Consider the following 12,355-nt stretch of genomic DNA (forward strand, 5'->3'; position numbering starts at 1 on the left):
TGCATCTCCTCAGGCAGCTGCCGAGTGCAGACAGGCCTTCAGCAACATCTGGGCACCAGAGTTCTGTCACCAGCCTGAAACACAGCTCAGGGCAAACCTGTGCCTGCCAAACCACCTCCAGGCAAAGACACAACCGCGAGGTGGGAGAACCTGCTCCTGCAAAGGCCTGTCAAGGCTGAGCAAGGCACTCTGCTCTGTCGGAGTCATTGATCTGTGAGTGCCTCATGTCCCCAGTGCTGCCTTTTCCCAAAGGCAGTTGCTCTTCCATGAGGCTCTAAAGCTGCACTGATCCATGCAGGTGTTACAGACTTCCAGTCAAGGGCCAGCAGCATTCTCGGTTGGCTCTCACGGCTGGAAAGGTGTATGGGCAGGCCTTGAAGGGAGAAGGATGCTACAAATGAAACTCCCTAAAATTCTATTGGAGCAAGGAAATAAAGCAACAGGAAGGGAAGCAGAAGGAAAAGAGAAATCTGAGTGAAAGCAGGTATTTCCATGGCACAGGCAAGAAACAACCCACAGTGACAACAATGAAACTTTGACTGTTCAATCAAAGCAGCAGAGAAAAAGGTCTGTATTTCCCATAATGAATGCAAGGACCTGGAAAGTTGTATTTTCAGTTAAAAGAACCAATGGTGGAAGATTATGTATAAAGATTTCAGTTCACCTGCACTGATCATGACCTAGCTATGCTTGCTGTTCTTGATCCAGATCTTGGCCTTGTTTCCTCAGCCAACTCGAGCCTCTTTGCACGAGGAAGGATGGCAAATTTTTTTGTTAAAAAAAAAAAGCACTAAGACAGTCCTTCAGTGAATCACACGGGAGAATTCCCTGCACGGAAAGGAATTTTCTAGTGTACCAAATCTGGTAGATACAGATTTGTGTTGACCCAAATCTGCAGAAATAGGGATGGAAAGGATATAGTGGGGGCACCCAAGGGCAGGAGCATGGGGGATGTCAAGCAGAGTAAATAACTGGAATATCTAAAAGTGAGTATAATTCTCAATGAAACCCAAGAGAGAGTCCTGCTTAAAAAAGCTGTAAGATGCACTGTGTTTGCAGGGTTTAGAAGTTCTTTCAGTCATCTGGGAGAGGTACAATAAGTAACAGGACTTTAATCTGCAGCGAAGTCAGCCTTCATGTTTTTCCTCATGAGATTGAGTAATTGCTTTTCCATTTTAATAATTAACTGCATTTTGTTAAAGAGTTGCACAAGACACAAAACTACAAAAGAAATGTGCCAATAACTTAATAGTTTATTAGTCAGTCAACAATATTACAAATATTTAAAAATTACTTAATATAAATAGTTGGCAGCAAACTATTCCATTACAGAGTTAAATTACCAGTACAACAGACAGACTGGAGATTTAGACACCTGGAAGATAACAGTAAAACAAACTAAAATATTTAACAAAAAAATTTTAAGCTGAAGGCGATTACCTAGTGTCCATAAAAGCATGGGTTCTCTTTTTATTTAGAAAAAAATAAAAAACTGCTTTAACACCCCATTAGGAATACAAAATAAAATCAACTGAAAATATTAATTTGCATATCAAAGAACCATTTATAATTACAATCCAAACACTCCATAAACCACTTGTGCGATTCTATACAGAAACTCGGAATTAGAAACTAGTTGCTTTAATATTACAAAGATTTCAGCTCCAAAAATAATTCAACATAAAATAAACTTTAGCAATTAGCGTCATAAAATTATATATTTCCACATAAAAATACAAAATAATATTAATGACAAGAATATGAAAAATTATTCCAAGTATTTTACTACTATTAAAATAAAATAAAAACCAAAAAAACAAAATAGAAATATGCATGAAAAAAGTCTCTCCTTTTGTTAGCAAAACACTATCCAAAATAACTACAATCATTTACATCAGTACAAAGATTTCTGGATTTAAAAAATAGTTGCAATGACAAAAGGGGTATCTTTTCTGACAGTAAAAAATGACACTGTGGATAAAATCTGCAAAATATGCAATGAAAAAAATAAATTTGCATTAAAAAGGTTTACACTGTTATTTTTTTATACAAACATTAGAAACAGTATTGCACATCACAACACAGAATCGAGGTTAGTCAGCCTTCCAAAATGTGTTATATTCAAGTTTTGTAGCATCTTTGAGGAGAGGCTTTGTGCAGCCAGATGCAACAGGGATAAAATATCAAGTGTTTTCCATACACAAATATATAAATGCTAAATGTTTCCTTCTTAACAAAAAGTGTGGATTTTTAAAGTTTTTTTTTTTTTCCTCCACGGTCATACTCATGGGCAGCAATATGCACATTTGGGGAACAAAAGTGAAGAAGCTTTAAAAATACAAAAATACAATCAAACTAACTAGCAATCTTCTACAAAAATAGTAAAATAAATATGATCTGTAAAAAAAAATAATCAAATACAGTGTTCAACAGTTAGAAAATAAGAACTTAGTAGATTAAAAAAAAGGAAAAGAAAAAGAAAAGAAAAGAAGGAGGTGGTGCAGGGTATGATAACCATAAGTTGAATTGCTCCAGAAATGAAGTGACAAGTAAAATCAGACATTTCATTTATTTTTACCCATGCCAAAGAAGGGCATCCCTGTTTCTTTCCCCTGTGACTTACTTATGTAGTTCCACTTAAACAGGGAAAGCAATTTTCAACATCTCCAATTATGTCAATTTTTTACTATTTTCATACTAGTGTTCAGTATTTAATATATTTAAAGGCTCTTCAACTTTAAACATTAAGCAGAAAATATGAAAATAAAGTTTAAAAAAATCTGCAGAATTAAATTATATCTAAATAATTAACATTGCAAAACTACTGATTTCTTTTCTAAATTCCAAAAATTGAGGTATAGCAAAGGAGATGTCATCAGTCAAAAAAAGTGTGCCTTAAAATAGCTGACTGTTGGAAAAATCTCTCACAGAGATATAAAAATAGTGCATAACAAATGTCAAAATGGATCAAGGTTTGGCAGGGTTAAGGTTAAAAAAGAATACTCCAAAAAATCTGGAGGATCATGGTTAGGTAACAAATAGGGAACATTGACAAATAAATTAGTAAAAAGCTCTTCTTAAAACAGCATCAACTTTAAACATTAAAAACTTGAACCACAGCCACAATAAAACAGCAGTTAGACATGAACCACATATTGTACAGTACAAAAAAGCACACTGTAGACAACCAACATAAGATCAACACTTTGCTTACATGAAGGATTGTCCCAAGGGATTGCAAAGAACAACACCCTTGTAATTTCAACTCTAGCATCAGGCTCTTAATTCTGCATTACAGCATTTACTGCTGAGTGTTTGCTTAGGCTGCAGAATAACTGTTTGTTCCATTAAAAAGTAGGGGCTAGTTGCATTAAAAATGCTCTGAGATAGACAAAAACACTGCTAAGATTTTCTTTTAGTGTTCAGTTAAATATTGCCTCTGTCCTAACTACATTTGTTTTTCAAAATCTGCAAGCAGTGTCGTTAGTAGAACTCCTTCATTAAAATAAAAAGACTATCCTTGACTGCCAAGTAGCTACTTCTCATGCAACAGTGACCCCGGTTTGACAGAAGACCACAACGCACACAGGTCAAACATGTAAGCAAGGCTTTTTTAAGCCAAATTTCACTGTTGTCTTAAAGGTAAAATTTAGTTTGTTATGCAACTAGCCGTCTGTATATTACACCTTCTCCATTTTGACTTTACTTAGGATTTAATTTCTAAAGCATTACGCATTCTCATATATGTCTATTTTTGTATGCATTTGTCATGGGTTTCACATTTGGTGACTGGTTAGCAGTGTGCTGGCCATCTTTGGTTTGTAGAGGAAATCTTAACCATGAACAATCAAGGGGGCTTAAAAGAACTTTTTAAATGCTAGCTTTTTACTCAAACTTGTATCTATACTACATCACGCCACATTAAGTAGAAGCACACATCACAAAATTGCACAGGGATTACAATATTACATCCAGTCTGCATAAAATTGAATTCCACTACTGACCAGGTCACAAAATGGCTGCACTTTCTAGTCTAAAACTAATTTGCATATTGTACACATGTAGGACAGTTTTTTACTTCAGTCACAATAATGCATGCAAGTTTGTTTTTTGTAAGAAATTTTGTAAATTTGCTCATGCTACCTAGTTTCAAGAGAGCCTTTTTTGAACATTTGCAATAACTCACCTCTTGTTAATTAATAGTTCTAGTGCATGCATATGGTGTATACAGGTAAGTAAACATGCAATTTTTTCACATTCTAAAACTATGGCAGTTTAGGCCATATTGTGCTGCCTGCATTTAATCTGTAATGCAGTGTGTCTTAAACGTTTCAATCCCGTATTAATAGGTGGCATTACACATAACACCTATATAGCAGCAAAGCTAATACAGCTTGTGATTAAAAATGTTTAAAAATAGCTAATAAATCAGATTATCTTGAGGTATTATTTCTTGCAAGTCAAAATGGAGAGCAAAAAATCAACCCTAATTTTTAGTTTATGTATACACTGAAAATAGCAACAACAATAAAAATAAGCTTTTTGTAGCAGACATATTCCATCTTCACTATTTTGCTACCTTTGGTAAATTACTGGGGCAGATCTTGAAGTTAAAAACCCATGTTTAGAAATAAGTGCACGCTTCACCCACTAAATATAGCAGCAGACTGTGTGCCCCTACGCAAAAACATTCTCATATCTAGTTTTAACTTTACATATAAAAATAACTTGGAGAAAATACAAAAAAACATTTTATTTTAACATGAAAATATCACAAAAATTAGTAAGCCTGAGATGTAGGGTTTTGGTGAAAAACAAGAGGCTTGTAGTGTTTTGGCTGCTGATAAAGATGCATGTATTGATAGCTGGGGTGAAAAGCAGAAGAATGCACTTATTTCTTCTGCATGTCAGTATCTTCAAACACAGTAAGCCACATGCACCCTTCTCTCCTTATGCAGATGCTGGTTCACCATGTTTAATTCCAGCGGAAGTGGATCTGACGTGGGCGGTCAGCCCCCTCCTTTACCAATGGCTTATGGAATTCACGTCCTGCACGAGAGTGGATATTTGCCCAACAAAACTCACAGTAATACTGCAGGCAAGTGACATTGGCACAAAAGAAAGGAGCAAACTTCCCACCGCACCGCGCACCCTGGCACTCGTCACACATCTGGTCATCCAACACGTATGGCTTTACCTCCACCTGTTGGAGTGAAACAGGAACAATTCAGTTAATAACTGTTTCCACTTGAAGTTGTATGAAGGCATTCCTTTTTCTCTGGTTTAAAAAAGAACCCCCAAAGAAACCCTGAAGTCTGAAATCAATCCTATTAATGCCTTTATATATAACTGATCGGTTATTACTTACTATCATTTATCATCTACAGACCCTACACACTGCAGAACACTTCAAGGCCAATCTTTAGAAGTACATCCACTGTGCATGTAATAAACATCTACATCAGAAACTTACCCTAATTTATTCTGGAAGAGCTATTATGGACGTATGTGTAGAAGAAAACCAAACCACCCAAAGGTCTCCCAAGTGGATGTGAATATGAAAACTCTATATGGTTTAGCAAAAAAATAACTGAACATATGAGACTAACTCTTTAATGTAGAATTTTTTTTTGAAATACAAGTATCTCTGTATGTACTACATTGTGTGCAAATTAAAAGTACTTTTTGCAAGCTGTAATGCAGATCTTTTAGCAGTGCTGTTCACCATAAATTCACTCCCTATTTTTAAAATATGGTCAAATTTGGCCCTACCAATTTCGGTAATCTAGTACTTTCTGTGGCTTAGAGCTGTACAGGAAATATGTATCCAATACAATTCTGAAAGTATTTTTTAAAGGCCATTATGCATGTCTACAGACAGCTACAAACACCTGTCTTACACAGCTTCTCTCTCCCAAATTCATCTCAGTGCCAGAATGGAAAAGTGGCTGGAGTCCAGTGGTAAATATGCATTATGTCTTTGCATAACTGAACTGCTACAGACTGCGATCAGACAGGAAGAAGTACTTCATAATAAAACACAAAATGAGTTGACTCAATCATTAAGGAATGTATTGTTGTATTCCACATTTTCCTCACTGCTGCATGAGATTTTCTTCCTTAGATACCAATACTGCAGAAGATCACCACATGCAGACATTGACTGTATGTTCTATATTCAGACAGAATATGCCTGAAATACTAAGAACTTTAAAATTATACTGTTTTCAGTGTATCTCCAGAGGAAAAAATTTGCACATACAGCTCCCCACCCTGAAGTTTTACAGCCAAATAGGCTTCATGTTTTTAGCTTCAGAAGTAGAGGCCATCCAAGAAATGTCAGAGCATGCTTCTTCCAGTAATCTATATTCAGTACAAGCTCGACTTCTTATTTCACTACAATGACCTGCCTTATCATCAATTACACTCAAACTTTCCAATATACAGGTACCTGATGAAGTAACTGTGTTAGTGGCTCAGAATTACTGAAAGCATGAAGCAGCATATATTTCAAGCTTCACTGCACTAATGCACAAAGATCAGTGCGAAGATGATTTCAAAGATATTAGAGAAACACTTTGCGGAATGGAAGTATTACATGAGGTGGATGCAGACTGCTAGCATATGAAAGTTAACAATATTTTAAGGAATTGTTTGGAGTTGGAAGCTCAAAGAAATGCTTGGAGATGAGCTTTCATATATGATAAAACAGGATGAGGAGTACTTTGCTGAAGAAAAACGTCTGTTAGAAAACTAAATATATCTACACATCAAAAGAAGCGAAGAGAAGCTACAGAGAGAACTTAGTTGAAAAAGAAGTTAGGATCACAGACAACGTTTGTCAAGTGACTGTGACACTAAGATTTCCAATTAAGGTAGAAAAAGGTATGTGCAAAAAAATGCTGTAAATACTTTGAAACGGAAGTTCCGAAGGATAAACAGGTGAACTGCAAAATTTAGCAATTGAAAAATACTTTTACACAGACAAAACTGGTTATGAAAAGAATGTGAAAGGACAGCAGACCTACAGAAACTGAATATAACTGGTACGGAAAGGCAATGCTGAGGTAAAGAGCAGAACAGGCTCTGCCTCTAGGACTTCTGTGAAATACATACTTTATTACCTTCCTGGCCAACATACACAAACACCTCAGGTGAAGGCAGTATCCAAAGTAGGAATATCTTCCTCATTTACAAAACCAGCGGTTTACAGATTTATACAAACTGCTTGCTCATCTATAAATCTGCAATAGTAATGATTTCAGAATATTTTTAGAGCCTGAAAAGGCATTAGTGTAAAAACTCCATGGAGGTAAAAAACTATTTCTGAAAATAGCCTTTTTCATACTTCCAGCTAAGATTCAAGATATTCCCTAAAATAATGCTCTTCTCTATGCCTCCTCACTAATGCAAATAACTGGGTGGTAATAAATATATGTAATTATAGAAATAAGGATTGACCTTATGGTTTAATTAAAGAAGATGATTTAAAAAATATAGATTAACCCCCCTCTCAGATAAACAAAGAAGTTAATAAACTCTCCCCACCATGGGACTTAGAGACAAGTTTATTAAAATAGTTATGATTTGGCACTGCTGTATTTAGCCAGTGAAACACCCCAGGAGTAGCACAAATTTTTTAAAATGAGAAAAATTGAGGATGCTAATAAAAATTTGGAAATTCCAAATTTAAAAGAACACTTGAGTAAAAAAATTAATTTTTCAAGTGTTAAAAAAGCAACACTAAAGAAAGAACATAAATTGTATCAAAAAAAGAAACTTTAAGAATTCAGATATTTAAAGAGAAAGCCTAGATCATCCTTCCTTTCGCCCTCAACCTCTCCAACACATGAACAGCTACCTCCAGATATTAACTATGCTTGGTGGGGGTTTTTTTGGATTGTTTTGGTACTTGTTTGTTTGTTGGTTTTTTTTTTTTTGGTAATTTGGTGATTGAAGAAACCATTGAGTACTGTGTTTATAAATTAAGTCTCAATGGATGTAAGTCAAATACTGTGCTTCTCAGATACAGTATCTGTGGTAGATTTTTATCCTGGTTTTTCTTTCCCCCCATCCAAGCTCCAAGAGACCTGCAGTCCATCTTGCCTTAAGAACTGCAGTGTTACATCACCCATTCACAACCTACATCCTTTTCTCTGCAAACAGCAAGCACTGCCATTTCAGATGCCTGCTCGGCATCCCAAGAGCCCTTAAGATCTCTCTGGTGACCTATCATAAAAACCCACAAAATAGCAGAACAAGGTATGTGGAAGTGCAGCCTTCAATGGCAGGATCGTGCCTTCCTTCTCTTACAAGATGGAACTGCCAGTCTGCCATGTACCTCTCTACTGCAAAGGACACACTCCCACGGGAGGAGGAAGACAAAGATAAAAGTTCTCCATGGTCTACAAGGTACAAATCCATGTCTCCCACTTTTAAGGGAGATGTAATTTGGATGGGACCCATGTCTCAATTTTCAAGTCAGGTGACTTCACAGACAAATGCCCTTTACACAGTTCCTGAAACACACTAAATAATACTCAATTCTGAAACTAAATGACCGATTTAGCAATCCTCGAGAAGAAATTCTGGATTCTGGTGCCTCCTTGATTTTGTCCAAATACTCAAATGCAAGATGATTAACAGTTTTATTTCTCCTCACCCAATCACAGTGTCAAGGCCATACTTTCTGTTATGCAACTATTCAAAAAGCAGAGTTATAAGTTAATGATAGCTGCAAGTCACAAGGAGAGCAATCCCATGACCAAAACATAGCCATCACATCTTAATTTGAAGCCTAGATGACTACCCACATCCACACCCACTCATCCTCTGGGAAGGACCATATTTGGGGATTTCAGCTCATAAGGCAAGCAGTATTTGAGACACATACGTGAAGCTGCATTACTCTGCTGATTTGAAAGGAGAGAAGCACATGCTGCCTCCCTAGAGCAGACTTCTGTTAACTGTACTACTTTTTTCCATGTCTTTGATGTGTAGAGGAGACTAGACCTTGAACTACTTTACTTACTCGACCCTTCTTCCCATAAGACTTTAGTTTTGTTTTTATTAAGAACACCTATTAATGCCAGACTATCTCTGCAGCTCTTGACATCAAAACTAGGGACCCTTAAAACTGACATAATTTAGATGCCAGTTTTCTTTTCTAATTAGGAGTTATGAAGTTCACTAGTCTTCTTAATATAAGTTAGTTTTACTGTTGCTAGGAATAAGCATCTGTAGCAAACAGAAATATGTATTGGTAAGTACTAAGAAGACTTTCAAACAGAAAAAATAAAAAATTTTGTATTTTAGGTGTTGACCCTGACCAACTTTCTGACCACTGACAATTATGGCTGAAATTAAGGGCAGCTGTAAGTATCAAGCTAATATGAAGCCAATGAATGCTAGAGCTCTTTATGAATGACAGAGGAATTCTCACAGTATTTGGTTTCATTAGAAGATGGGAAAGAGATTTTCAAGCCCCTTGCCCATACACAATGAAACCAGGAACTCCAGATTTGGAAAAACATATGGTCCAACATACGTCAAAGGAACAAACTGCTGCTCTGTGGAAACATGTTGTTCGTTTGGGGTCATTCACAGTATTTCCTGAAAGTAGTGGAATTACATGAATACTAAAAAAAATGTAGAAGCTGTCTTGAAAGCCAATCACATGCAATGCTATCACACTCTGAGAAGTTTCTTTATAGGGCATAACTCTCTTTTTTTAATTTCCGTGTAACTTACTCGTTTATCAATATCGCCATGCTGAAGTTGAACAAACCGAGCACTGATGGCAGCAATGTAACTCTGCTGATTGGAAAAAGCAACACGTCCAGCACCTTTTGGGTATTTCAGCTCAGGGTCAGTGTCAATTCCTGCGTAACAAACTCCACCATAGAGACGGTCCATGATCATAGCCAATTCCACTATTAAGAAACAAAAGAGTGTTTATTTAAACTGTTCTTACAGTGCAAACTTAGTATGGTCATGTCTAAAAATACTAGAAAAGGTAATTTTAATTATTAATTTTGCAACAGCCAATGGAACAGCCAATGGAACAGTAATAACAAAATTCAAAAAAAATATTGAAGAAGCAAGTAAGCTATTAATTACTCAGCAGACAGATCTCTCACACTGTGAGTACAACACCCAAGGAACAACGGAACTGGAAGTTCTTCATAGCCTGGAACTGGAATTCAGGGCAGTTTTCTTCAGGGGATTACAGCAAAAGTTTTTGGGCAGGCATTGGAATGTAAGCTATATAAAATAGATCCACATGCCACAGATTCCTTGGTACAAGTGTTCTCTGGCTGTCCTAATGCTCTACACCCTACTTGAATTTAAAGGTGTAGTTAGCATCTTTTCATCAGCCACACAGAGCTTGATTAACTCTACAGTGCTATACTTACCATACTGAAGTCCAGAGAAACAAAAATTCGTTTTACAGATCAAATACCTTGGCAAACCTCTGATTGCCAGATTATACTGAATTCAGTTGCAATTCATTGGAGTGGAAAACACTGTTTTTTTCAGAATTAATATCCTCTGTATTAGGATATAGAGATGTCAGCAGTCCTTGATGTTCAATAGCTGTTTGAAGAGACTCCTTAAGTTTTACTGCTTTTGTGAAGTCATTATTCTTATTTCACAATGCCATAAAAGTTTCATTTTCACATATACAGGGCATTTGCAAGCTGAGCATAAGAATGTATCCATTAAATTATCACAGACATTCAGCACAGTAATATGGAGCACTGGACTGAATTTAAAGAAAAATTAATCTGCAGTTGGAACATACTGTGTTTATGCTCATTTACAGAGCTTGTATTACAGTCAAAAGGAGAGTCTTAGAAGTAAAATAACAAAAAAGCCTGCGCATTGCAGGTCCAAGATAGAAAAATTTAAGATCCTTTGTATCCTGAATTTGTACTATTGGTTCTTGGTTTTCTTACATCTTTCATCTAAAAGCTCATCTTTCTCTAAGAATAAAATGCATTACAAACTATGAAAGACTAATGAAGTCCGGAAGCCACTCTAATAAAAAAGCAGATTTGAACCACTGTATGGTATGCTTCTACTTCCAACTTTCACTGCAACCTACTTACTAGAAAGCCACCTAAAACATCGTAAAAGGCTACTGCAGCCAATCTGGAAATGCAGCTGGTCCAGGTTGTAGATCAACCATTCCGCATCTATAGAAACATTTATATTTTCCTTCATGCCTCTGGCAAGAATCTAGAAAGAGTCCTGCAATCTCCTAAAATGTTGTGCCATAAAGACTGTGCTAGCTCTCTGAATTTCTTCCTTTTTCTTGTATGCCTTCTTGTTCAAGTACTCCATCACCTGTGTTTGTGCGTGTAACCTGACAGCTGCAGAAGAGTAGCTAATGCACAGTGACAAGAAGGTACAAATACCACTCCATAGTCACACAGCAGGGCAGAGATGTTTCCATAGCATTATTTTAAAACAAACTCTTTGTTTAATGCCTTTTGTGACATAGCATACACTATGGTTTTGCTAATATGATCAAAATATTTTCCACAGCTGTAGAGAGGTAACAGTTTCCAGTAAATCTCAACAATGAACTGTGATTTACGGCCAAAGCCATATAGTAGAGAAATTTAAGAACACATAATATTGTACTGCGGTTAAAACTACCAAGACTATTCAATTTTTGTATGCATATATCTGTATCTATATCTATCCATACATAACTACAAAAAATTATGCATGGTACAAATTATTTATAGTAATTTCTTACTTTTAAGAATTGCCACAGATTGTACTCACCAGCTCTTAATGGTCTAGGAACTCCTCCAACAAAAATTGTTTTCCGAGGATCAAGTGGCTGTGAACCATCCATCACGAAGTCACTATCACTGAGATTCCAGGGACGGATCTGAACCTATTAAATTGGGAAAGAAAATAGTATCCTACTTTAAGTTTCACTACAGTGTGGAAATACGTTCATCAGCCTATATAAATTTTCAGTCATAACCTCATTACCTTAGCATGTCTAGGTGCTTTGTTTTAATCCTATTAATTCAAAATACAACAATTTTAAAATAATCCAAGTGTTCCAGATGTTGAGTTCTGCCAACAGTAGTTTACTTTTGATTTTTTCCATCTTCGTAATTTCCAATGTTGCTTTAGACAGATGGCAGCTATAGCCTGCAGGCCATCGACTGTGTACTTACTGGCTTGTCCTTGATAGTGGGGCTGGAAACACAGAGATAGAGCTTTCCATCTTCTTCAATGCAGGCATCAATCAGGGCCTGAACAGAACTCTCTTCTTGGAACAGGAGGAATGCGTAACCTGGAAAAAGACCCAAACCAACTGATATATTTT

The 12,355-nt window shown here is 36.3% G+C and overlaps 1 protein-coding gene across 2 annotated transcripts in view; it reads right to left on the reverse strand.

Annotated features, from left to right (window-relative positions):
- Positions 1 to 1,233: 1,233 nt before the first annotated feature.
- CPEB2 (cytoplasmic polyadenylation element binding protein 2) overlaps positions 1,234 to 12,355 on the reverse strand; it is a 49,429-nt gene continuing 38,307 nt past the window's right edge. For both annotated transcript variants that reach the window (XM_017727610.1, XM_017727609.1), the window contains 4 exons: positions 12,204 to 12,322; positions 11,797 to 11,911; positions 9,751 to 9,932; positions 1,234 to 5,203 (listed from right to left, as the gene is read on the reverse strand). In XM_017727610.1, coding sequence (XP_017583099.1) covers positions 4,976 to 5,203; positions 9,751 to 9,932; positions 11,797 to 11,911; positions 12,204 to 12,322 — 644 coding nt within the window. In that variant the 3' untranslated portion in view covers positions 1,234 to 4,975. The remainder of the gene's footprint in view (positions 5,204 to 9,750; positions 9,933 to 11,796; positions 11,912 to 12,203; positions 12,323 to 12,355) is intronic.

This window comes from Corvus brachyrhynchos, unplaced genomic scaffold (assembly GCF_000691975.1).
Source record: "Corvus brachyrhynchos isolate BGI_N302 unplaced genomic scaffold, ASM69197v1 scaffold80, whole genome shotgun sequence".
Lineage (NCBI taxonomy): Eukaryota > Metazoa > Chordata > Aves > Passeriformes > Corvidae > Corvus > Corvus brachyrhynchos.